Raw genomic sequence first — 27,299 nt, 5'->3', positions numbered from 1 at the left:
GTAACTATCCAACCTCCCAAAATTTCAACACCTCTTGCGATCGTTTTGACCCCTTTACATTTTAGCGGAACAAATTCTACAGACACCTTCCATATCTCCTCAAAATCATTTCTCCTGCATATTCCCCGTCTTACCTTAATAGCACATGTTAATTTATCAGGCAGCTTTCTGTCCACAGGGAGCTAAACTAACGAGTCACACACAGTTGGTTTTAATTTTAAACTTTTTATTAGACTAGGAAATATAATTTATTGCATAAAAATTAATTTGTTACAATAGGAATGCTAAACCTTATTTACAGTTCTTAGTTTACAGAATAAACAGACACGTGTTTTGAGGATGCTTCCGGAACCCCTCCCCCCACCAAAACAAACCCCCACCTGGACGTATAAATATGAAAACAGAATGGAGAGCAAGAGAATGAAGGACACTCTTAAGGGGAGAAAGGAAACCGTGGTTTGCTTTCACCCAAACGATGGCATAGGCTGCCCATGTCACAAAGCTCAGTGTGACCACAGAGAGCACCTTAAGAGACAGTGGGGGAGGGAAAAAGACAGGCACAACCCTCCTTTGTGTGAGCAGAGGGTGCTTTCTAAGCAAAAGGGCTCCCTACTTGGTCAACATACACTCTTCTGAACAAGAAGCAAAGAGAAAGAGGGTGAACTCTGCACACTTCCTGACGCTGCTCCCTATTGCACACCCATGCACCCCTAATCTGTTATATAGTACTGATCTCTCTCTCTCTCTCTCTCTCTCTCTCTCTCTCTCTCTCTCTCTCTCTCTCTCTCCCACCCACCCCAGATTTCTACTTCTGAATCCTCTCTCTCTCTCTTACATAACTGAATGCACATATCTGCACATCCAGTATCCAATTCACACAAATGCAGTGAGTAAAGACTAAGGCAGGTTGGCCTCTTAACAGATCACTCTCTCCCCAACAGCTCCCTCAATTTATATGGCAGGCCCACACACGAGACAAGGTGAGGTGACCGCTTCAGGCGGTAAGACCCACAGGGGCAGCAGATCCTGATGTAGATCTTCATCCACCCCCTTCTTCCCTGGCAAGGAGGGGGGTGCCTTTTTGTGGTTCGTCTCAGGTGCCAAAATGTCTTAGGCCTGTCAGTGCCAATATGAATTTACACCACTATGTGTACTACTGAGATTCATATATCTTCAGCTTCTCCACCCACCCATCCCACAGTCACACGATCGCATCAGCATGCGGAGGATACACAGTAAGCAGGAGCTGAGCACATTCACCCCAGATTTACGTTAAAGGTCTTAAGGTACATTCAGACATATAGAGGAAGTGGCCTTCTCGCATGAACTGGTCTCTGGATCACTGCAGGGATTGCTCATGCGACTGAGAAAATTGTGAATGGGCGGAAACCTTCACGGATTCCATGTGGCCACGTGACCAAAGCAAAAACAGGGACAACAACAGAACATGAGAAGCAATATTGGGTGTGGGGGTGTGGAGATGCACAGAGAGAGATGCGCACACTTTTAACACGCTCTGCGCCTGGAATCTAAAGGCAGGTAATTTTAAATCTCATAACCCATTTCTATAGAAAGTAGTAACGTTCACTTACTTAGCTAAACATTTCAAAGCCTAATTGTGTTTCCAGCCTGAACCTTTAACTTAATTGACTAAATGCAATTCTAAAGCAAATCACCCTGACGTACAGCAAGAGATCAGGTTAAAGACTGGAGGCTTCTTTTTAAATTTCTCACAAACCCCTAATACAATCTCCCTTTGTAAATGGAATGTGTAGATGAATTTCTTCTGTTCAATTTATCAGCAAGCAGTTCAGTCATATAATATATAATATTCCAGCTAGCTGAAAATGTTACAAAAAACCCTATTGTGCTCTCATCTGATGCCATGTTGAAGGAAAGCAATGCCTGCAGCCCTCCCCAAATACCTTGTGGTTAAATGATTACAGTATCTATTTTTGATTGAGGATTAATTTTCTTTTCTTTTGCTGCCACACAGGAAACAAACACTAATAACTTTGCTATAAAACACACACACACACACACACACACACACACACAAAACCCAGCTGCAATTCTCAGAAAGTTCATCATTTGGTTCCAAAAATCTGGATATTTTCCCAGATTTGTATATTGCATATGAGATCCCTAACAACTACGATGTGAGAAAGAAGAAAGTATGCCCTGCCAATGGGTAGATAAACTATGCAGACTAGAGAGTTACGGACCCTGCATCTAGCAGGTCTAGTCCTTTAAAAATGTTTGTCAGGTACAGATAAAGATACCCAAGGTCTCCAAATCCATGGTCACCAGAAGCGCCATCAAAAAACCCAAATACTGACATGTTCTATCTTGTATTGATTGCACCATACTCTTGAGAGACCTGAGCTGCAACAGGAACGTTGCTTTGGTGCAAAAGAATTTGAAGAAGCGTATAGTTTGGACTAGGAGGTTCCGCGAACCTGAACCCTACAAATGACACAAATTCACAAAACACCCCAAAAGGTTAGAGAACAGGGCTGCAAAGCTAGCGAAAACGACTTTTTGCCTGAGTAAGAGAAGGAGTGAAGAAAACTTCACACCTTGAAAACAGGCTCTGTGTTTGCAGCACTTAACAAAACACACACACACACACACACACACACACACACACACACACACACACACACACACACCTCCCCCTCCCCCATGGATTTGCCTTCTGTGTTGATGTCCAGGCTCCAAGCAACAAAAATGTCTTTTTGAATTAAGAGTCCACGTTTAGCATTCTATTTGTTTTCTCACTGTAAGTGACCTCTAAACAATGGGGCTATATATTCTGGTTAAGCAGGCATTGCCTGCAAACTATTTTCAGTCTCTGGGTTCCTGTATGAAATGTTTACTGTCATTACAGGAACACGAGGCAGCAACTAGCTTTCGGTGCCTTCTTTGGGCACATAGATAAAAAATTGCATCCTGAGAAACGACTGCAGGGATGGGGAAGCTGCGGCCTCCAGATGTTGTTTGGCTCTCTGTGCCAGGATAGGTAAAGGTCAGGGACCATGAGAGTCCAGCCACATCTGGGGGGGTCACAGCTTCCCCTTCCTTGAACTACTGGTTATCAAGCTGCCGCATAATCCCGCTCCCTGAGTAGGTGTGCCATTCAATTTTTTGTTTGTCTTCAGCACCTGTCTTTCCCCAAGAGCATGCTACCGTTTAAGGAGAATGAGGTAATTGCGAGGGTCTTCTGGTGCAAGACTTGCTATGTCATGCCTTGTCTTTAAAGTTATTGCCTACGAACGTGTCCTCGTGGGAAGGGGAAGAGTTAAAAATGAAAGGATCAGTATGATGAGGCAGTACTGCTCTTGGTGCCATGCTATGCTTTATGGAAGAAGACAATCTTTTTAAGAGGTAGTGACTATAAGAAAAAATACCCTGCAACTACACAGTGCTTGCAACAACCTGAAGAATAACGGATAACCAAAGGCCAATGCAAATAGAAATATATACATATATAAATATATACGAAAGTAAGGTAATACGGGTGCATTTGCATTAGAATTTTACTGCTGGAACTACCCTTATACTGCAAGGTTTGTATCCCTTAATCTGGGTTCTGTACCAAATCTAATTTTCTCATGCTGGAAAGATCTGGCAAAATAGAATAGGCAGCAATGGCAAAACTGAGACCTACAGTCCTACTGCCAACTCAAAAATCTGCTCCCAATTAGTTGCAATTCATATCCAAGTACACTGCAGACGTCTAGCTGCTTTCTCCTGTGATAATGAGGGCTAGAAACCTCACTGAAAGGAAAGTATGAAGAACTACCTGAACTGGGCACTGTGTGTGCAGCAGTTGCAAATCTTTAAAAATATTTCCTGCTAAGAGGAAATGAACTTCTGCTGCATTTCCACCTAAGATCTTGTTGCCATACATTTAACATGTTTTTTTTAAAATCATTATGCCTGGTGGCTGAGTTTATTAATAATTTACTTCAATCTGGGGCGATTCAAACAATATCCTTTCCTCTTTTTAGTAAGCTATCACATACAAGGGAGCCATTTGCACTGTTCACGAATACTCATTTAACGTTTTTCTTGTTGTGTAATTTACTTCTCTTCTATTGGACGCCTGCAATATAGAGAAAAAGGTAAGGCACTGCAAAGCATTACCGATAGAAACAAAAATTATCACAATGCCACCCATTATTAGCTTTGAGTCCTTGTGGAATTCTGCAGCTAAACTGTCTGGAATGAGAATCACCTATAACAAGCTCAGAGATTCCAAATCTCTCTCTCTCTCTCTCTCTCTCTCTCTCTCTCTCTCTCTCTCTCTCTCTCTCTCCCTCTCCCTCTCCCTCTCCCTCTCCCTCTCTCTCACACACACACGTGGGCTAACCACAAACATTATTCCAACATGATAATACAACACTGTGGCTTCTAATCTTCAAGCAAATGTTCCCTCCTTCGATCATGAGGTCTAGGAACAAAAAAGAAAAGTGTGAAGAACTTAAAACTCGAGTGGCCTGGTGTGCATTAAACTATGGTTTAATGTAAATGAGCCAAAGTGTGCTCACGCTGCTGAAATTGCTGGCACTTTGCTCTTCTTCTGCTCTGGCTGTACTGCCAGCAAGCCAACCACTGTCTGGCTTGTCATACCGGTATCATCCAAACCTGGGACCACGGTTTGTTTTCTTCCTAGCAAATCACAGGCAGAAACCAAGATTTGTTCTTGGTGTACCTTTTGTGGCTTGTTTGGGGGCAAGCAAACCATGATCCTGGGTTCCTATGTCAAAATTCAGACTGTGGCTTGTTTCTTGGCTGTGTGGTGGTGGTGGTAGCAGCAACAGCAGCGGTAGAACTAAGTGCCCACAATTTCAGGAGTGTAGGCTTGTTCACATTCAACTATGGCTGAATTCGGCGTGCAAACCAGGTCTTTGAGATACTCCTGTATAAAGGCTGGAACATTTTTCTCATTATATATATATAGTCACTTGAAACACAGTTTGAAACAACACTGGTGGGAAGTTTCTGCTCCTCCAGTTCGAAGTGTCACCATTAACATTTCTTATTCCTCTCAAATAACTACACATTAAGGGTATCTTTGTTCAGTCCTGGATCCTATCACTCAAAAACAGTGGGAGTTTTGCTCATGCTTTCAAAAATTCAGACTGCTTGAAATGGATGTGATGCACACACTTGCAGGTAACTTTACCCACGAGTGGAAGCGGTAGCACACCTTCATCTCACCTAGCAGGTGTCATCTGCTTGATGCCTAGTCAGACACTGCAGGGAAGTTAGCACTACCTTAAACAGATACTATCTTTCCTACGAAGAAACCTGGAAATAAAGTGCCTCCTATTAGGAACAGGTTGAGGTTCCGAGCGCACAAGTTGTCTGCGGCATATGAGAACAATGGCTGACATTCCCCGAGGAAGTGCATGTGCACACTAAGAGCTGTTTGACAGTGGAGCGGACTCCCTCGAAAGATGGTGGACTCTCCTTTCTTGGGGGTTATTAAGCAGAGATTAAGCAGAGATGGATTTCTAGAGATTAAGCAGAGATGGATTTCCATCATGAATGCTTTAGTTGAGATTCCTGCACTGCAGCGGGTTGGGCTAGATAACCCTTGGGGTCCCTTCCAACTCTACAATTCTATGATTCTATAATTTCATGACCTGGATTTGTCATCATGTGGTTGAATCCCACCTAAAATTAGTGACAGACTGGACACACCCTTGATTGCTAAGCCTTCACCATCTCAGTTAGGATTTTTGAACTCCAGCTTCCTGGGCTGCATAGCATAGCAAGAGTGGGGTGGGGGGAGTCCTTGTCTCATCCCAACCCCCCTTGGCCAAAAGTCATTCTGAGCACAAGAAAACCTTTTACACATTCCTCAATGGAGCTATCTTGATTCTGGCCTGAGACTTGTTCCTGTACTAACTGGACTTTGTTCTACTGGAATGGCCCACACAAGGACAAGTAGGTTATGCAAAGCAAGAGTGGCTCCAAACGTAATTGAGACAAGACCAGGGGAAAATACCATCTGGGCATATCTGGGCACTTCACCAGATTCTGAGGTGGGCCGGAAAGAGTGTGAAGGGTTTGTACTGTATTGGTCTTTCAAGAAAGCTCCCCAAGAAATTTCTCTCAGCTTCTTTTCCAGAAACAGGTTAGTTCTCCTGTGAGTGAATTTTCAGACTTATTCCCATTCATTCTGCTATAGTCAGAGAAAGAGATGCAAGCAAAATGATAAAGAGAAGAAAAAGTTTTCCCTTTAAGACACATATGAGGCTCAGGTCAAATCATCAATCCTACCTGATCAAAGGTTACCACATAAATTGATATTGTTTAATTTTCACTAAAACATCATTGCGTTTTCTCTCTCCCTCTCCCTTTCTCTGAGTGCCATGATACTCTTGCTCTCACATACATGAAAGATTCTTATTGAATTTTTAAAAAAGGATGCATCCAAAGATCTGGATAATAAATTACTTGCGTTTCCTAAGAAACTGTTTTCCTTTTTTTCCCTTTTCCATTTTTTAAATGTGTCTTAAAGCTGTTTGAAGCTTTTGACAGGAGTAAGCAGTCTTTTCTAGATTGTACTCGACTCTTCAAAGCATAAATTGCCAGCAAAGAAGAAATAAAGGGAGAACAAGGCAGGGAATGGGAAGAGGACAGGAAAAGAAAAACAAAACAAAACAACAACCCCAACCCAGATTCTTAGCAGCCCTCAGAAGCCACACGAGGCAGCAGAAGCTGAGGAGACCACAACTGCCACAGGCTGCGGTCACGGAGAGCAATGATACATTGCTTTTGTGCCCCATTTCCAAGGCTTTGAGGAGAAGGAGGAAAGGAGTCTTTTAACACTTGGATTGCTTGTAAACTGCGCAATATGGATCTCTAAGGCTGATTGTGATTTGAGGAGGAAGGAGTGCGAGAAGGGAGAAGGAACCCCATTCCAATCTCTTCAGAGTCACGCTACGGCTCTGCTTCTTCCTTGCAGCCCTTTCCCTATCAGTTCCCAAAAGGGCTGCTCCCGCCATTTACTCTCCCTCTCTCACTCCATCCTTCCACTCGGCCATTGCCAGAAGTCTTCTCGAGAGCTGCATCAGCAGTCCCCCTCTGTTGCCATGACAACCAGCATCTCGCTCTTGCCCATCTCTTCCAAGGCACTGGCCAGAGTATTAAGATCCCCATCATCTTGGTGCTGGGCTTCCCATAAGTCCAGGATGACTCCTGTTGGGCTGGCTTTGGTGGCAAAGAAATTCAGATACCTGTGCAGGAAAGAAAACAAATGAGAGAGGGAAAGGGAAGGAGAGAGATGGTTGGCATCAGTGTTTTCCCATTAGACCTCTGTGATATCACGGGGCTAATAATAAAACGTATTGATGTATTCCCACACAGATTCCATGAGAGCACATAAGGCAAGGATGTTGGGATTCCCATTAGCTCCAGCCAGCATGGTCCATGAGAGCAGCAATCCATCAGCATCTAGACCAGGCACCCCCAAACTGCGGCCCTCCAGATGTTTTGGCCTACAACTCCCATGATCCCTAGTTAACAGGACCAGTGGTCGGGGAAGATGGGGATTGTAGTCCAAAACATCTGGAGGGCCGAAGTTTGGGGATGCCTGATCTAGAGAGCCACAGGTCCCCATCCCTGAACTAAGGGCTAGGCCTTTAGTGATTACTGCGTATGACCAATGGGGGACGGACGGACGGACACAAATTCAGAACAGGACTTGAGGGGGAAACAGAGATGGAAGTGCCTGATTTTGGTGAAGCAGCTCCTACCAAGTCTAAAACATAACTCCCACTTTTAAAAAGCTGTTTGGAGCAAAGTAGAACATGGCAAGATTTTCATTCACCCAAGGACACTCGCCAGAACACTGCTGAAGGAGGGATATTATGATTTTTTCCCCTGAGTGGATAGCTAAGTTGGTAGAGGATGAGACTCAATCTCAGGGTTGTGGATTCAAGCCCCATGTTGGTGGGGGGGGGGGAAATTCCTGCACTGCAGGTCGTGGTCCCTTCCAACTCTATGATTCTGTGATTCCAAAATTAGGTACAACACTTTTTAAAATAAAAACGAAAGGCAAACTTTTAGAGGATCCTGGAATATACACGAGGAAACCAGGGGTCAGCAGGGTGGGAAAAAAATAGATCTGCTACAAATTTTTACTGACATAGAGGAGCCCAGGGTTTTTGCTGACCTAGTTTCTTTGACCTTTTTCTGGGATGGTACCCCAAGGGCCCCTGATATCTTTAAACCAAGGCCAATGACACACTGACAAAAGTCTCCACAGGGAAGTCACTCAGCAAATGAACGCTGCTGCTTTAACAAAAAATGGATGCTCTAAGTTACAGCAGTATGGAACTTACTGCTCACAGTGACCAGGGTGAAGCCAAGTGCCTTACCTAGGCTACATGGTATAGAAGCCCTTGGCTTGGCAGTGGCTTCCCAGCTCCTACATCTCATTCTGGGGACATGGGCGTAGGCAGGGGGGGCAGAAGGGGGCAGCTGCCCCCCCTAGAAGCAAAAAAATTAATGTATTTTACAGACCATAACCAGCACTTTTCCCCTCCAAAAACTGAAGTGGAAAGGGCTTTGCTTTAGCAAGAGCAGCTAAGTCTCCGCTTGCTGGGGGGGGGGACACAGCAGTAACAAAAACACATCAAATAAATAAAGCAAAGTGGCTACCAGTAGTTAAGCAGTTAAGACAATGGAGCATATATCCCCAGGCAAGATTCGATAGCTGACCATTTCACCCTATTGTTCTTAAGTGGCAGTTGTTAATGAGCATTCAGGAGCATTAAGAGTTCTATTGGCGATTTAATGAGGGTGCAGACTCAGAGGATTCAATTTGAATAAGGTGGCTCTGCAAGGCTAAAAAGAAGTGAATAAGAAAGGGGGGGCTGTAGCTTTGACAGACACAGTGATGTTTATAAAAAGCATTGGTGTTCTAGTCTGCCCCTCCTCCTGCATCTGTATACTGTAAATCAGGGGTGGCCACCTCCCAAGAGACTCTGATCTACTCAGAGTTTAAAACTGGGGGTGATCTACCCCCTTTTGGGGGGTTCAGGTCAAAGCTATTGAGTTTTTTTTAAAGGAAGGGAAGCCCTGTTTTTTGGGGTTTAGGTCAAACTTGTTGAGCTTCTTTTAGGAGGGAGGCCCATTTTTGTTTAGGGTTTCAGGTCATAGTTCAACTTTTTTGAGGGAGGAGGAAAATTTTGGGTGAGCTTTTTTTAGGGGTGCCAGTGACCTACCAGTGATCTACCACAGACATCCAGTGATCTACTGGTAGATCACAATCTACCTGTTGGACGTGCCTGCTGTAAATCAAGCAGAGCGAAAGCTGCTTACAAGGCTCCTGTTCCAGCGTCACCCAGAGGCACCCACAAATATGAGTTATCCCTCTCTCTATTTCTTCCTTCCTTCCCTCCCTCTTCCATCCTTAATAAAATACGGGGGGGGCAGATAAGCCCCACATAGAAAGCCCATCAACATGGGGGGATGACTCTTTCAAATACGGTATTCACCAGTAATTGGGGGGGGGGGAGAGGCACCTAGGCCTCTAGGAGTTGGCTGCTATGCCTAGGAGTAGGACAATTCAAGAAAGCAGAACGATGCATATGGTATGGTAATATATCAATAGAATCGTAGAATTGTAGTCGGAAGGGACCACAAGGGTCATCTAGTCCAACCCGCTGCAATGCAGGATTTTTTTCCTAAGGTGGGGCTTGAACCATGGTTGAAATATTATGCTGATATGCAGCAACGCCTCGGAGCTGTCGTGGCTGCGGCCATGTCTTGCCTCGCCCTCGCCCGCCCTGCCACCCCCTCTCGCCTGCCCGACCCTCCCGTCCTCTCCAGCCAAGCAGGGTAGCCGCCAACGCTACCAGCCCCAGAAGCACAAGGTGGCCGCTGCTGCCACCGCCACGATGTCATCAGGCCCGTTGGCCCTTTAGCCCCGCCCACTTTGTGGCCCCTCCCCTTCTGTGCCTTGGCCCTGCCCCTGAACGACCATGGCTTGCCCCCCCCTAGTTTTGATCCTGGCTACGCCCCTGTCTGGGGAACCTCCAACTGGCACCCTTTTCACTTTTTGAATGAAGTATACATCCTGATGACCCATGATGATGTTTCAGCAACTGCTTAGAACACCCAACTGTTTGGGCACATAACAAGTTCTATTTTATTTTATTTCTGCTCTGGGCACCTGGGCCTTAAGACAAAGGAATGAATCAACCTGAGTGGCTTTCCTAAGAGAGTGGCTGCCTCCCCAGCTAGGGGCAGCAATGTTTCTGAATGCCAGTTGCTGGAAACCACAGCAGGGGAGAGTTCCTCCTGCGCTTGCAGTTATTCCTCAGGCATCTGGTTGGCCACTGTGAGAACAGGATGCTAGACTAGATGGGTCATTGGCCTGATCTAGCAGGCCCTTCTTATGTTCTTCTATCCTGCCTGCTGGAAAACTCTTCTATATTTTTAGTAGGGCAGTAAAAATGTTCCCAGATATTTGATAGTTGGCTGAAAGTTCATGTTTAATGTTATTTATGTTTGCTGTTTTATGAGGTTTCCCCCCCTCTCTTCTAGTGTATTGCACTATTTATTGTTTTGAGCAAGGATTTTGATCCAAGAGGCAGCCCACAGATATCAGAATAAAGAATTAAATCAGTGCAAACAAGCAGCTCCTTCGGCTCTTGTGTTTCCTGCAAGGATGGCTGACGGCAAAGTGCTGAAACAAAACCCACCGGTCCATGGAAAGTTTCTGAGCAAGGAGCCGCCAGTCGTTTCCTCTGGCGTTGGGGGCATCAAGGCTGTTGCAGATTTTCTGTCGTATCGACAGAGGGATCTTGAAGGCATATGGCCCCAGCTGAGTCGTCAGGGCACTGCCAGGATAGGAACGCAAGGCATCAAAGGAGTTGGAGTTCTGGAAAACAAAAAAGGGCGTAGGCTCACTGGCGTCTGTCAGATTTAGAGGCAATTTTTTATTTTTACTAATTAAGTAAATAAGTTATAAGCTGCCTTTTAGGGTCCAATTCCCCTCCCCAATGTGTTGTAACAAAATTGCAAATATACTACATACAGATAATCATATTAAGACTACGTTGCACCCCTTTAAAACTGAGCAGTAGTAATTAACTTATCATGGAAAATCAGCAAAATGTGAATTGAAATAAAAAACACTTTAAAGATTTGTTCCAGAAGGGCAGTGCCACCACTAAAAAGGCCCTGATCCTGATACAGGGGCTTTGGGCGATGAGCATGTGATAAAACTCCATCTGATATATCTGATCTATGGATAGAAGCTTACCATGGCCAATCTGTCACATGGTGGGTTTTGCTAGTAGCTAGTACATGACAAATTAATAGGCTGGCTTATAAAACAACAACTCAAAAAGTGATTTTTCTTCCTCTGAATCAGGTCTTGAGTGTTTTCACACATGAGGCTTAATGTAGCCCTTGCTTTAGATAGGTTGTAAGACACCTATGATTCTTACACTGGTGGGAATGCTCATATTCTTTAATGGTCGTATTCACATTACAAATGCCTCTCTCCTGATTTCTGAACAAAGCAACCAGCTTCCAGTAAAATACCGGGAGAGAGTTGTAAAAGCAATTTGAGCTCCACGTGTAAAACCTGAACTAATCTCACCTTTGTGGGTTTAAAAAAACAAACAAACTTCAATGCAATTCACTTTTTTGTTTATTTCAGTCCCATAACTTTGATAGGATTTCTGCATTTCTTTGCAAACCTACTGGCAAAAGCAGGTCGAAAGAGGCACTCTGAGAAAGGGACAATCCAATAGAATGCACTGAAATGCATTAGGCAACCCGGTATGCATGGATGGTCAGAAATAGAAATAATGGGAGAGAGAAGGGTAAATATCATGCCTTTAAAATATGTATCATTGACTTGCATAGTGGCATCGCATTCTCCGGCTTCACTGAACCCAGAGAAAAATCACCCTTCGGATATCAACATGCATGCTTGAACAATAGCGGGTCTTGGAGAGTCAGAGCATGTAACCAGGACAGAAGAATTAGGTTGTTTGCAGACCGTTGTTATTTTGTGGCTGGGATTCAGTGGCAAAATCACACTGTGCAATTAAAATGGTTTCGGCAGTCTTGTGCTCTTGTGCAAAAGACCCCCTCCCCACAATTGAACTTTCTGTAGTAAGGGAAGTGATGGGAAAATGCACTGGAAAATGGAATAACGACTGCTTAATGCAACACTGTATAACCTCCCTGCAAACAAATCAAAATGAATGTTCAATAAGCAGCTGATGCCATATGGCTTCCTCACTAGTGGAAGGAAGGTTACATTTTCCTAGGTAGGGAACTTAAATGTATGCAATAATAGGTTCTGCTCTACATATCCCTGCAGACTACATATCCCATGCAGTGCCACATCCATGTCAGAGAATGTGGCCTTCTTTAGCAAGTTCTAGGAGTCAGCAATGGCTCACAATGTGTGGCCAGTTAATTCTAGCCAATAGCTCAGAGAGGCCACTGGGATTCCTGTTAAATTTTATTCTGCTCCACTTGTCTTCTACCAACCAAGCACACAGCCTGCTTGCTTCCGCAGCCTGGATCCCCTTGGCTCACCTCTCCAAGGGTAATGTGCAGCTGAAATATCTGCCCTTCTCCTTCCACTTGCCGAACACAAATCTTGCAGGTAAGTTCTGTGGAAGCTGGGCTGTGTCTCTCCAGAGTGAAGGTGCAGTGAAGTGCCCGCTGGCTGCCACTCCAGATGTGATAGAAGGGGATTTCCTGCAGCAAATAATAATAATAATAATAATAATAATAATAATAATAATAATAATAATAATAATATGACATGTCAGCACACTGGGATGCCATCACAATGGAAATGTGCCAGTGGGTCACTGTGGCAATGGAACAAGCCTACACAACCAGAACAGGTATGCACGCCTTTTGGTCCTTCAAGTCAAACGCAGCCCACCAGCCAGTTCCTCAACAAAGCACTGATGCATCAACAAACCAGTTCCAGGCTGGTGGGGAGAAAATGGATTAAGGCGCTCCTGGTGGGCTGAATATGTTTGGCTTGATGGTTCTTAAGTTATTGCCTTCAAGTCCTGCTTGTGGGTTTCATGGAAGCATGACTTTTGGTTTGGCATAGCAGGACTCTTCCTACCGTGTTTCCCCTTTTTTAAGGCGTAGCCATAAAGTAAGCCATGGCAGGATTTTTAAACATTTGCTAAACATAAGACATACCCCGAAAATAAGACATACCTCCATGCCATGTGGAGAGAGACCGCCAAGCGCCCCAACCAGCCAGCGGGACTCAGAACGCTGGCTGCAGCAGCAGCAGGAGGAAGCCTGCCGGCTCGGTGCCTGGAGCCAGCTGCTGCAGCGACGAGCGCGCAGAGCACCCGAGCCAGCGGTCTTGCCTCCGCCTGGCCCGACCGAGGAGACCTGCCTCCCCACCGCCCAGATCCGGCGGCTGCAGCGTGGAGCGCATTGAGCGCTCTGCAAGACCGAGCGCTTGGAGCGCTCTGTCGGCCGGGCGGAGTGCCCGAGCCAGCAGCCTCCGCCTGGCCCGGCCGTGGAGACTTCCCTCCCCACCGTCCAGATCCAGCGGCTGCAGCATCGGGCGCTCCGCAGGACCGAGCGCTTGGAGCGCTCTGTCGCGCCGGGCGGAGCGCCCGAGCCAGCGGCCTCCGCCTGGCCCAGCCGTGGAGACCTCCCTCCCCACCGCCCAGATCCAGCGGCTGCAGCATCGGGCGCTCCGCAGGACCGAGCGCTTGGAGCGCTCTGTCGCGCCGGGCGGAGCGCCCGAGCCAGCGGCCTCCGCCTGGCCCAGCCGTGGAGACCTCCCTCCCCACCGCTCAGATCCAGCGGCTGCAGCGTCGGGCGCTCTGTCGCGCCGGGCGGAGCGCCTGAGCCAGCGGCCTCCGCCTGGCCCGGCCATGGAGACCTCCCTCCCCACCGCCCAGATCCGGCGGCTACAGCGTCGGGCGCTCCGCAGGACCGAGCGCTTGGAGCGCTCTGTCGCGCCGGGCGGAGCGCCTGAGCCAGCGGCCTCCGCCTGGCCCGGCCGTGGAGACCTCCCTCCCCACCGCCCAGATCCGGCGGCTGCAGCGTCGGGCGCTCCGCAGGACCAAGCGCTTGGAGCGCTCTGTCGCGCCGGGCGGAGCGCCTGAGCCAGCGGCCTCCGCCTGGCCCGGCCATGGAGACCTGACTCCCTGCCGCCCAGATACGGCGGCTGCAGCGTGGAGCGCGTTGAGCGCTCCGCAAGACCAAGCGCTTGGAGCGCTCTGTCGGCCGGGCGGAGTGCCCGAGCCAGCGGTCTCCGCCTGACCCAGCCGAGGAGACCTGCCTCCCCGCCGCCCAGAACCGGCGCAGCGCCAAGCGCTTGGAGCGCCCTGCCGGGCCGGGCGGACCGCCTAAGCCAGTTTTTCTTCTTTTTTTCTTCTCTTTTTGTAATGTACAGAAATGCAAACTATAGCTTATCATCATCATTAATTAATGTACAGAAATGTAATGTACAGAAATGCAAACTATATCTTATCATCATCAGGTAATTAAAAAAAAAGACACCCCACCGAAAATAAGACACCCTGTGTTTTTTTGAGAAAAAAAAGTTGTAAGACGGTGTCTTAAAAAAGGGGAAACACGGTATGCTCTTAAGATGTTCAGGCCTGTTCTGGAAAGCATTGTCGCTTAGTTACAATGATGTGTGTGTGTTTATGCAAAGAGGTCTGGCTGAGATGTATTTTTTTTGTGTGTGGAAGGCACTGTGGTCTATAGGTGCTATTCAGATCTTTTGTAGGACTCCTAAGCACAGTACACCCAGGGGATGGGCCCATATAGGGTCTTTCATTCATAGGATAATTTGGGTCTCACACCTGTGTGAGTTGGGTACCACAGGAGACTGGAGAAATGAAAGAACGCTGAACCTTCTGGTGGAAATCATGAAGTAAGGATGTGGGAGAGGACAGAGCAGTCACAAAGTCTTGCTACGGTATATGAAATGTATCTCCCCAAAAAGCCAGTGACATAATTCTCTTGTGGTACCATTTCACCAAGGATAAAATAAAAAATGGGGCTGGCCTTTCAATGAGTGTATGTGTGCTGGAATATTCTGGAAGAGAACAGTGATGAACAAAAGCAGTTTTGCTTGGGGTCCCATCGAGGCACTCTCTCTGTTGTTGGTATGCTGGCAACCCAGCCACTCACCTGGTACTTGGCCAGGAGTTTGCTCCTCCAAAGTGAATGAGGGATATCATGGATGGAGAGACGCAAGTTGTGATAACTGTCCTTAAACAGCAGGGGCTTGGGTTCTTCCAGCAGGTAGCCACCAAGAGTCCTTTCTAATTCAAGTACTTCCTGTGAGACAAGAGGGGAGGGGAGGAGAGGAAGGACAACTGTGAGGCCCCAGGACAAATGATGGCAATTTAACCAGCGAGCACCTCCCATGCTCACAGATTGTCATATGCTGCCAGACGGGGCACTGATAACTCTCTATTTTGCACAGCAGCTCCTGAAGCAGAATTGCTCTTGATCAGACATTTACCTTTACCACTATCAACTGCCACCAGGGCTGCTGGTCATGGAGGGGGGGGGGAACCACAGACACTTTAAGCTGCAATACTAAATAGCACAGGCAACTCATTCTGAAAGGAAGCTACTAGGCTCTCTGTGTTTCCAGGCTGCTTGCTGGTGGCTCAAGCACTCATAGGTCTAATGCAGTTTACCAGTCATTTGTGGCACAAGCCCAGATGTATCTTTCTGGCCATGGTAGCTGGACTTTGCCAGCATCTGGGCTTGGGTGCCTGGAAGCACCTCGTGCTTTCCTTGTGAACTTCTCCTCTGCATCCCTCTAGACACTGTCAGTAGGAAGGATGCAAAATTAGATGTAACAGTGATTCAACCCAATGTACCGCTATTCCTTTGACTAGTGTCATAACAGGTTGTGACTGATTGGTGCTATAATAATTCAAGCCAATCAACCAGGAAAAAAATCCCATCCGGAATCTCATACTCTTATAACTCAAGTCATATACTCATCTCTGTTTTGGAATTCCAGCATTTTCCCCTGTATAGTTTTCTGCAGTATTTCAGCAGACAAACCAGCTCAACAATCCTTTCAGCCCTCACAATGACATCTTGGAGGAAAACAACAACCCTCTACTTCCTGCACCACCCTGACAATAAACATGACAATGTGAGAAGCAGAAACGCAGAGTTTTCTTCCCTATGATTCACTGGTCATATCCTAAATAAAAACCTCAAAAAGATGATTTCTAGAGTCCTCTTCTGGCTCTTTCAGTGTATGAAGAGAAGCTAGACACCAACCATGACATCAAGGTTAAAAACACACAATGCAGCAAGATCGGAAACACCAGCTTGATCACTGGAACTAATCACTCTTGTAGGATGAGGGCAGATGGAGATTTATACTTCATTAAGAATGATGGGTTGCTTTCATTAGTCATGCAAAGCAGTGCTACAATTATTGATAGGCTTTGGAAATAACCTGAAAAATAGGTATTTTTTCAGATTGAGAGCAAGCAGGAAGTTTTCCAGTGGGTCTTTTAATCCCACATATTTTAACTCTGATTACAAGACAAGCTTGCATATGAAAAACAATTGGTAAGCCTCTAAGGTCTGCACAATTCCTGACCTACTGTCAGAGCCAGGCAATGCCACGCCTGAACCCAGAGATGCTGTCCTGATGACCAAGTGAAGGCCAAAGGCCCAGATCCTAGTACCTACACCGGACAGGCCAATCTGCAGGCTTTGTACTGCCTACCAATTATACCGGGGAGTGTGAGCATATTGCACACCCCTGTCTGGTTGTGTGGGTGAGGAGGGCTCTGAATGTGCACAGCATGCTAGCAGCACAATTGCATGAAGGCTTCCTTGGAAGTAAGCCCCACTGTATTCAGTGTTTAATACTGCAGAGAGATTTGCCATAGCAGCAATTGTAGGGGGCGGGGGGAAGCCCTTGTGTTATATCTTCAAAACAGGGCATAAAACAGTCTCCTTCAGACACCCTTTCTTTCCCTCCGGGGACCTCCATTTAAAGCAAGGAGGCTGGTCTCTGAGGAATGAGTTAAGGGAACCTATTACTGAAACCAAACTGCAGGTCACTTTTCATGGCATTGCATCAGGCAGTTTTGCTCCCCAGAGCAACTCTTTTCCAAGTTGCATCGCACGCTCCTTTGACTGCCAGCATGGCCATTTTGGGCAGCAGCAGTCCAAAGTAACAACAAATGGGGAAGTTGGACAAGTAGTGCTGAACATGCAACTTCCGCGCACATAGTTTTCCCCTACCCTCTCTGAGGTATGGCCCCAAGCATAGTCCCAGAGCAGGACAACGAAGAGGCTGACATTTCTGTTAGCTGAAGATTTATTCCTAGACACTTAAGAGGTGCAGATTCCAAAAAGGTAAGTCATGTTAGGTCTAGTTCCTCAATGCCCTAGTGATGACTTGAATGCAAGGATGATACTATGATACCAAAGAAAAGAATTTTCACACCACCTCAAACGCAACGCTTCTTAGTGGATACAGTTCACATGTTCAGTTACGTGTCCCCAAGTGTATAGTCGGCACAGAGAAATCAAATGAATAAGGCTTTAGTCTGCCGCAGCAAAGACAGCAAGGAATTCCAACAGAGAATTAAAGATGAACACACTTTTATTGTGAACTTAGTTTCAGAACTGACTGTTGTTAGATGCATGAAAAGACTAATCCCTATGGCAGCTTTTTTTAAAAAGGTACCGTAGGATGTTCAGAGCAAATCTAGGGGTAAAATGTAAAACAGGAAACTGCCGTATACGAATCAGACCACTGATTTAATCTAGCTCAGTACTGTATGCCCTGACTAGCAGCAAATCTCTAGGGTTTCAGAGAGTGATCTCTCCAAGCTCTGCCTGGAGCCATCTGGGACCTTCTGCTTGAAAAGGAGTGCAAGTCAAGTGCAAAGAAATTCAAGAGGGGCAAACTGAGCAATGTTACCTTCAGGGCATCCGGTGTGTCTTCCAGGCAGTATACTTTGACACTGTATTCCAGCGAAGTACAAAGGGTGGGGGCAAAGATGGCGAGCTGGAGTCTCTTGATGGCTGACCGAGAGTAGGACTCTCCCACAAGGACGTATGTCCCAAGCTGGTCTAGCAGAACATGGCAGCACTTAGGTTCCAACTGGCAGTAGCAGGGCGTGTTTAAAGTCTCTTCATCCAGAGTTACAACTTCCTAAAGGAGAAGAAAGGGGTGGGAAGAGCAAAAAAACAGAAGTAAGTTTCTTCCTGGTGCCGACTTCCATTGGCTGGGGCCAGTTGGTTAGCATGCTAGGTTTTTATTGTCTGTATTCAAGGCCCATGGCAACTCAGAAAAACAAAAAGTATCCAAGAGTAAGTTAAACAAAAAAAAATTCCAGAAACACAAGTTGTCAAAATTTTAAATAGTAAAGGTCCCCAAACCATTTACATAAAAAAGAAAGAAATCCTACTGGGCAGTCAACACTGTTTGGGGTCAAAAGACAGTGACTTTCTTGCTGCTGGTGCGCATGAGCCAAGCTAAAATTATTATTATTCAATTGATTTGTCTCCCTGTTTACTAGCATCAGGGTTGAGGGTGCTCTGTCTAACAAGAAGAAAAACTACAGTAAAGGTAAAGGTAAAGGGACCCCTGACCGTTAGGCCCAGTCGCGGTGACTCTGAGGTTGCGCGCTCATCTCACTCTATAGGCCGAGGGAGCCGGCGTTTGTCCGCAGACAGCTTCTGGGTCATGTGGCCATCATGACTAAGCCGCTTCTGGCGAACCAGAGCAGCGCACGGAAATGCCGTTTACCTTCCTGCCAGAGCAGTACCTATTTATCTACTTGCACTTTGACGTGCTCCTGAACTGCTAGGTGGGCAGGAGCTGGGACCGAACAACGGGAGCTCACCCCATTGCGAGGATTTTCAGCAGAACTGCCAATACATACACATAACCCTGATTTACAATACTTCCAGAAGGGCAGCAATGCAATACCTGCAAGGTCTCACCTGCCTTGCATAAATCTGGCGCTGCACTGGCATATATTAGCTTTTTATCAGCTTTAAAAATGCTGCTATCCCAGACTTTTCACTTCTGCGTTGTAAACTTCCTAGACCTCACGATTGTAGTGTTTAAAAGGGGGTTCTCTATCATATAAGGGCAAGTTCAACATTTTGAGCAATGGGGTTTCTTATCAGCAGAGATTGGTTGGTTGGTTGGTTGGTTGGTTGATTGATAGATGTTATAGAGTTGTGTGGGGAGGGAGGGGTGGATGAGAAAAAAAACCCAGAAACGTATCTATCTCCTTACCTTAAAGTGCTTTATAACTGATAAATAACCACATGTTTCTAAGTAACTGGCTTGACCCACAGATTGCATGTGGTGCCTTCACCAACGAAACAGCTGATTCCATTCCCAAATCATTATAATGCCTTACCTCCCAGTTTCCTTGGTGGGACTGGGTTTTCAGTTGCAGCATCCAGTCTGGGGAACCGACTTCTGCACAGTGAGGGATGGTAAGGATGACAGGGCGGCATAAGAGCAGCCCGGTGGGGCCGCAGGTCACCATGGGGCTCAGCACTGTCTGTGTACCTTCGGATGGAAAGCTACAGAAGGCAAGGAGAAGAAAGCTAAGTTGTCTCCAGTGACACGAAGGAAGTCAAACAACTGGGCCGTGGCAACTGTTATCTGGGCCTCAGAGGAAATGAATGGCTTGAATGAAATGGGGCATGGCTTGGATCTCACCTGGTGAGAGCAATATTTGCTGAATAAAGTCCCTGAATGAAGTCTGGCTAAATATTAAATTAGTTAGAATTATCCACCTGCCACCGTCTCCCCTCCCTTTAACTTCAATGGGGTTTTAAGCAACCGAACAGCATCCCGGATTGCTGTCCTTGGTTCATATAAAGAAGAAATACTAGGAATATTTGGCGTTATGTTGGAGGGAATGCCAGGAAATCGGCACATGTGGTTGGGGTGTAAATATGTACAATTTTGGGGGGGAGGGCAAAGGGTGTTTAAGGAGATAACAGAAATCACTCGGTTGAAGCTGACCAAAAGTCCAGAGGTAGTATTATTATCAATTTATGATGGGGTGGAAGGTTTGCTGGCTATGAAGGACTTGCTCACAATTTTATTGACTGCTGCACGAGTTATTATACTTAGGAAGTGGAAGGGGCAAGGTGAATATAAAATGGAAGAATGGTATAAAGAGGTGTGGGATACAGCTATTAATGATAAATTAACATGTGCTATTAAGGTAAGACCCTGATGTTGGGAAAGATTGAGGGCACAAGGAGAAGGGGACGACAGAGGATGAGATGGCTGGACAGTGTTCTCGAAGTTATGAACATGAGTCTGACCAAACTGCGGGAGGCAGTGCAAGACAGGAGTGCCTGGCGTGCTCTGGTCCATGGGGTCACGAAGAGTCGGACACGACTAAACGACTAAACAACATTAAGGTAAGGCGGGGAATGTGCAGTAGAAATGATTTTGAGGACATATGGAGGGTGTTTGTAGAATTTGTTCTGTTCAACGGAAAGGGGTCAAACATCATTGCATTTCACCAAACACATTTCAACACCATCGCAAGAGGTGTTGAAAATTTGGGAGGTTGGATAGTTACAATGGAATGGTCTCGGGGGTGGGATGCACATTTTTATTCTTATTTATTTATTCTTATTACTTTGTCAAAAAAAATTAAAGAAGAAGAAAAACTAATGGTAAGTTGAGTGCAGTCAGTCAGAAGAGAAAATTAAAGGCCTTGGGCTAAGATTCAAAGTAATATGTCCAAAGTGGCTTTGGGTTGGATCCTGACTCACAGCAGAAACCTAACTGTGTCTATGTTGCTCTCTATGAAATCAATGAGATGCTTAATTTGGTCATGACTATCATGACACAGTGACTTCAATCAGACGTTAAGTGCAATCAACTGAGTCTGGATGCAAGTTTGTAGTGTTTCTTGAACGAAACACTGTTTGCTGAAATCAAGGGGACTAACGAAAGCAGATTGTGGAATGAATTGGAGTGGGGTGGGGGATGGGGAACAGCTTACACTGGGCATGCTCAAGCCTTTGACCATGCCTAAAGTAGCTCTCGCGGATAACCTCTGATAATGCAGGCCAGATTGAAAAACACAGCATGTCTTCTGCTTTACTTACAGGGTGTTTTCTGCTTTGTTGATCATCAGGTACATTTCATAGAATTTCCCTTGAGGAATTGCTCCGTGTGGCACCAAGAGACTCACCCCTACGGACCAGAAAGGGGTAGCAGAGGAGAAGAGAATGAATAAAGGGTTTTACTAGATTTAAAAATGATACAACCCTCAGCTCTGCAGTACATCTTCCCTTCTCTCTAATCTCTCTTCCCCCAAGTCAGTATATTAGGCCGCAGGCACAGAGCTAATGAGAAGATGCAGTGGACTCAGTCTGCATCATTAGCAACCCTCTGCAAAGCCCCCGAAAAAGCTCATCACCTGGTTTCTCACCCATTACCTCAAAAGCTGTGCCTAATTATTCCAAAAAGAAAAGATGGCATCTCTGGACATTGTTTTAGTAACTGCCAATATATCACTTGACCTTTGGTGCCCATTATCTGATTCTGCCCAGATGACGCCTGGGGAAGGTGCCCCTCTCACCCACTCTGGTTTTATTTAGCACCAGAGCTAAACCAAAAGCTACTTCTAGCAGTGTGCATTATGCGTTCCTTTTCGCTCCCTCTGCAAGAAAACCCATGGCGCAGGTAGAGATGAGCCATCCCACAGCAGATGAGGCACACAGTCAGGGATCTTCCCCTTGTAATAATTTAAGATGATTGAAAATTCCCAACCACTGCATCCTGGAAGAACATCTAAGTGAACAGGAGGCCTCATTCTTGAACGATTGCCTGAGGTCAATAATAGCCTGGATGGGGGTGAATAACTTGAAACTCAATATAGACAAAGATAGAGATGCTTGTGGTATGTGGACTGTTGATGGCAATAAATATCTGCTCTGCATGGAATGACACACACACCCCTACAGGAGCAGGAGCAGTGTTTTGAGGATACTAATGGATTTGGGCCTCTTTCTGGAATTCTAGGTGATGACAATGCTTTTTACCAGCTGCGCCCCTTTCTAAAGTGCCTGGCAAGAACAAGTGGAGAGGCGACAGACCGTGGTGCTCTAGGACAGATTAATATCCCTTTAAGGTTCTCCACTCACCAGTGAGGGGGAGAAACCTAGAAGAGATGGTCACAACTAGGGAGCACATAGGAGCTCAGCTGGGTTCTGAGACCTCCCTGGAGCAAGGTGTCAGCTCAGAGCTGTCCGAGGTGCTGCAACCCCAGCTTCACCTACTACAGACTATATTTAGGTCAGCCTGCCCATAACCTCTTGGTTCAATGGACTCTCAGATAAAGTCAGGACAGTAGAAATTTCCCCTCATGCTGACATTTACCTGTGCCAGGGATGGTGAGCCTTCCTCCCAGGCAGCCAAATGTCCCAGTGGCACTGTTGCCAGGCTCCCGAGGCAGAGTCAAGAGCTGCTGAGAGCCCATGGTCTTGTTCCTTAGGTTCATGAAGTGATTATCCCTGAGGTTCTCCCCTGGGAAGGTGCCTGAGGGCATGACTCCCAGCAGGTCTGTCCCCTCATGCATCCCGGGCGAGGATGATGTTGTGGAGGAATTGAACACTTTGATCTTGAGGTTAGGGAGTGGGTCAAGCAAGGGAGAGTTGGTCATGGGGATCTTGTCGGAGGAATCTTGCAAGGCGTACATGGGGCCGCGGTACACGCCTGCATTGGCTGTCAGGTCGGGCTGCATTGAAGGGTGCAGCAATTGGGGGGTGTCTGCAAAAAAGAATGGTATGTTTCTCATAGAAGGAAATAGACACAGACAGCACAGCTACTCCCCGAAAGCTTGTCTGAATGGTTAACAAACTTTAACATACACCAGAAAACATGCACGGAGATTTTATTCAAAAGTGTGGGCCTCCACTTGCAAACTGAACGGCTTACAGTTCTACCACCTCCTCCTGTTGGATAATGTGTCAGGTTTTGACAAATGTTTACAGGCTAACTGATGTAGCCTTCTTCTGAATTTAGGCCAGTTTTTTCTATCTATCTATCTATCTATCTATCTATCTATCTATCTATCTATCTATCTATCTATTTATTTATTTATTTCAAACTTCTACGGTTTATTTCACACTTTCCATCTTGTTTAGTCTCACAAGTGATTTAGTTAATTGAGAAAAAAAGAAAGCACCCAGAGAGTTCCAGGCTAGCCAGGATTTGAACCCAGTTTGCCCTGGACCAAGTCCACCTCTTTCTCCACAATGGGCTCTAGTGGCCTTCAGTTTGAATGCTTGGTTGTATCTGTTTTCTCCTTCTGCCTTATGAGGTTCAAGGATGTACGAAAATGGGTGCCCAAAAGCAACAGGATGTGAACCTTGTGAGCAAGCTGGGGTCTTACCATGTCTGGAGGTCTTGAAATTGACTGGGTGGAAGCCTCCTGTCAGAGCAGCTGAAGAGTCTGTTATGTCAGTGTCAAAGTCCCGGCAGCTACGCCTGTACACAACCACCCCGACAGCCATCAGGATAACAATGAACACAAAGATGGCAACCACAACACCAGCGTACAAGGCCACGTCACCAGTAGCCTCCAGTACTAGAGGGAAGAGAGAGAAAGATTAAAAATGTTTGCTCAGGCAAGTCTTTGCTTTGAGGGAATTTGCATGTGACTGCTACTCAGGAATGTTATCTGTTAGTAGCATGTTCCCTATTGTCATTCTTTACAGCAAGGTGCATGGCTGGGTTGGACACACACATAAACCACCAAATGCCTTTCTCTTTAGGCTACGGAGATCAAGCTGGAAGCTTGACTGATTTGTAAATGGAATACAACACTGAGACAAAAGGTATGATGACATCATAGAACTGTAAAGTTGGAAGGGACCCCGAGGGTCATCTAGCCCAACCCCCTACAAAGCAGGAACCTTTTGCCCAATGTGGGGCTCGAGCCCACAGCCCTGAGATTTAAGAGTCTCATGCTCTACCAACTGAGCTATACCAGCTACAATAATCACAACTTTTCCCCTTTTTGTATTGCTGTGTTGCGGCATGCAGTCCCTGGAAAGAAGGGCAAGTGGTGGAAGAATTAGGCTCCCTCCCAGACAAAGGCAAGCTTATTTTGGTGGTTTGGAGAAGATCAGCAAGCCTTAATGCAAAATTCTTAATGTACACCTGCCTATGCTTTAAATGACCTAGACAGAAAACCTTGGACAACCTTGGCACAGTCGCGGACCCCTAATTAACATTGCCTCTGGGTCTATCTATTTATACATGACGCGTGCTGTGACTCCTTGATCTCCCTTGGTGTGCAGAAGAGAGGACTGCAATAAAAGTCATCTACCTTGAACTTTTAAAAATGTGCACACGCCTGAGGAAAAAACAACAACAACACCAACAACAACAACAACACTGCTGCTCTATGAGACTGGATGCACAGAAATGATCAACAGTCCATGAACCGAGTCAATCTCTCCTGTAGGTTCGTTTTGGTAGCAAACAGCTCCTAGATTGCTCTGGACAACAAGGCACCATCAGCTCCTGAGTGGATGAGCTCGCAAATGATGTTTGCTGCCTAGTGAGCTCTCCCCCTACCCCAACCTCTACTATGTTGAGTTTCATCTTTAAAATCTCCTTGGCTTTATAAAGTTTATTTATGCCAAAAATGCTGGGCCTTGGATTCAACACTTCCAAAGTTCTGCAGATCAATTTGTTCAAACATGTCCAAGAAGACCTGGGAGGGGGGGCAGTTTGGCCACATTTAAGACGATAGAAAGAACTGAAGCCTCTTCCCATGACTGCCTCCAAAAGAAATGCTGTATGGATTTGCTAATAAAAAAGCATGACCTTTTTTCTTTAACATGCAATGTTTAGCTTATTATTATTTTTTAGTTGCTGCTTTGTTAACAGTGTTTTATAGATTGTAATTGTTTCACTAATGCTTTGTTAATTATTCTGTATGATTCATGTGGTATTTGTGACGCTCTATTCTGTTCTATCATGTTACTGATTATTTTGTAAGCCGCTTTGGGATTCATTGGAATGGAAAGTGGCATAGAAATATATCCAATCAAATCTAGAATTACTCCAGATAAACCAAGCGACTGGCATTTACAATGATCTGTTCCCTCCACCCCTGTCTTTGATTTTAACTGTTTCCCTCTTCTCCAAGCTCCCCCATTATCATGCCCTGTTGTCACAGGTTCCTTCTTTCTGAAGGAGACTATGTCGAACTGAATCAAGGTGTTGCTGTTGTTGTTGTTGTTGTTGTTGTTTTTTTAAAAATGTAATTATATCTGGACTACATGTACAATTGTGTGTGATCCACTGGAAATTTCTTCTCTGAGGGTACTACCGGAAAAGGCATATGGAAGAAATAATGGAGAATTTACAGGCTTTGAAGTATCCAATCAGTGCCATTTCCCAATCTATAGGGATTGCTAGGGTAGACAGAGGAACGCTCCATGCCAAGCTTCCATCATTGCTTGCTACAGAAGTAATTTCCCTCCATCGGACTAGAAGGTGAAATACAACAGCAAGGAATACTGCTAAAACACTTCGGGGCTTGGGAGGGTTGACTCCCATGCTAATGTTATTTATTAAGGTGTCACCATCAATATGCATGGCACTTCAGAGCAGGAGCAGGAGCAACAGGGAGAGCCCCAGGGAGCTTGCAGCCTCAAGTTTGACAACGGAAATAAAACAGAAGGGAGGCAACAGGCAAGGGATTCACATGATCAAGACATGGAAGCTAAGGTGTTGAGATGCACAGGCTTTGCATGAATAGTTTTGAAATAGCTTTAGAATAAAGGGGGGGGGGCGGCAGGGTAAGGTAGGGCATTCCGAGAGGGCATTCTGGGCATAAGGAGAAGCAAGGGAGACTGAGCAAAGGTCCTTTGAAACAGCAAGAGAATTTTTAGGTGGCAGAGAACGGCAGAGTTGGAAGAGTAGCAATTACCCTGCCACCTTTATCCTCCCTTTATTTGATTTTTCAGTCTGCATTACAGAAGATAAGCTATCACTGATGAAGCTAATAAATATTCTGCACTGGATGCTACTCATGCAGAAACAGCTATGCCTTCCAAGCTTCACGTTCACAGACGTTATCACGTTTTATTGCCACGCAGTGCAGCAACTGATGGCACACTGCCGCAATGAGAGGGGAGGGGTGCGCAACAAGAACACCCCCCATCTCTGGCAAAATAAAAACAAAAATGAAACAAAATAACGCCATTGCTATAGCCCTATGTCAAGGAGTTACAGAAACATCAACAAGTTACTTGAGGGCGAGAGAGAGAGAAAGCCAGGAGGGGAAGAACTGAGCAAGAAACGAAAGCAAAGCGTTTCTCTTTCTCGCTCTTGTAGATGAATGGATGAGCTATAGCTTTAATTTCCATTGAAACAGTACACTGAATTTAGTCAAGGGAATAACAGGTGTTGGTGGAGTATAGTTTTTGATTTTATACAAAGAACTGATATTTTCAACATCATCATCATTATTAATTCATTCCCATGACCCAAAATGTTGTGTGTGTATGTGATATCCCAAGGTATACTGGGAGAACTGTAATATTAGGTCAAGGCAAAACTGAGAAAAACAAAAAAAAAGAATGGCCTAATATTAATTTTTTTGCAACGACAAGTGGCTGTCAGCCATCCCAGTGTGCTTGCTGCTGCTATCCGCAACACTAGGAGCAGGTTTGTTTTACTGGGAGCAAGTGGGTAGAAAATGGCCAGCACGTTTTCCATTATATCTCTGTAAACAAAAAGGCTAGAGAGACTTCTTTTTTTCTTTTTTTTTAAAGAAAACAGCAAGCAAGCAAGCTGAAATGTTCAGGGAAAGAGCCCAGAACATCACATGCTTCTTCTTCCTTCTGGAGGCTACAAACCTTTATTATTTAAACAAGCACTGAACTTAAAACCACCACAGTATCTTTCCTATTGAATCGGAGATAAACCAGGTTTGATTCTAGTTTCTAAAATAAACCCAGTTTGCTTTTCAAGGTCCACCAGGCCTAGCAATGCCTACATTCCCCCTCCCACTGACTTCAGCTCCCTTGAGGCTGCTAGAGTCACACAGAGATGGTCCTAGAGCATCTCTGTTCTCCAGGAATGTTTTAATACTGAGGTAGGGCAAAGGTTCATGTACAGCAGACAAACCCGAACCAAACCGAAAGCTTAAATGTACAACAAATGAAAGAAAATGGCTATGAAATGGAGACTTACGGTGACTTTTGGGCTCGCTTACAAATCTTTTATCTGTCGGGAA

General features: G+C 45.7%; 1 protein-coding gene across 2 annotated transcripts in view; it reads right to left on the bottom strand.

The window, feature by feature from the left end:
- Positions 1-1,666: 1,666 nt before the first annotated feature.
- UNC5B (unc-5 netrin receptor B) overlaps positions 1,667-27,299 on the bottom strand; it is a 172,424-nt gene continuing 146,791 nt past the window's right edge. Inside the window, exons 8-17 of one of the 2 annotated variants that reach the window (XM_035137966.2) lie at positions 27,257-27,289; positions 23,436-23,630; positions 22,421-22,810; positions 21,145-21,232; positions 19,422-19,590; positions 17,966-18,199; positions 15,181-15,330; positions 12,586-12,750; positions 10,728-10,906; positions 1,667-7,253 (exon numbers count right to left, since the gene is read on the bottom strand). In XM_035137966.2, coding sequence (XP_034993857.2) covers positions 7,088-7,253; positions 10,728-10,906; positions 12,586-12,750; positions 15,181-15,330; positions 17,966-18,199; positions 19,422-19,590; positions 21,145-21,232; positions 22,421-22,810; positions 23,436-23,630; positions 27,257-27,289 — 1,769 coding nt within the window. In that variant the 3' untranslated portion in view covers positions 1,667-7,087. The remainder of the gene's footprint in view (positions 7,254-10,727; positions 10,907-12,585; positions 12,751-15,180; positions 15,331-17,965; positions 18,200-19,421; positions 19,591-21,144; positions 21,233-22,420; positions 22,811-23,435; positions 23,631-27,256; positions 27,290-27,299) is intronic. The other variant, XM_035137967.2, reaches the window with a different exon arrangement.

This window comes from Zootoca vivipara, chromosome 5, assembly GCF_963506605.1.
Source record: "Zootoca vivipara chromosome 5, rZooViv1.1, whole genome shotgun sequence".
Classification (NCBI taxonomy): Eukaryota; Metazoa; Chordata; class Lepidosauria; order Squamata; family Lacertidae; genus Zootoca; species Zootoca vivipara.
This window is presented reverse-complemented; position numbering and strand designations above follow the sequence as displayed.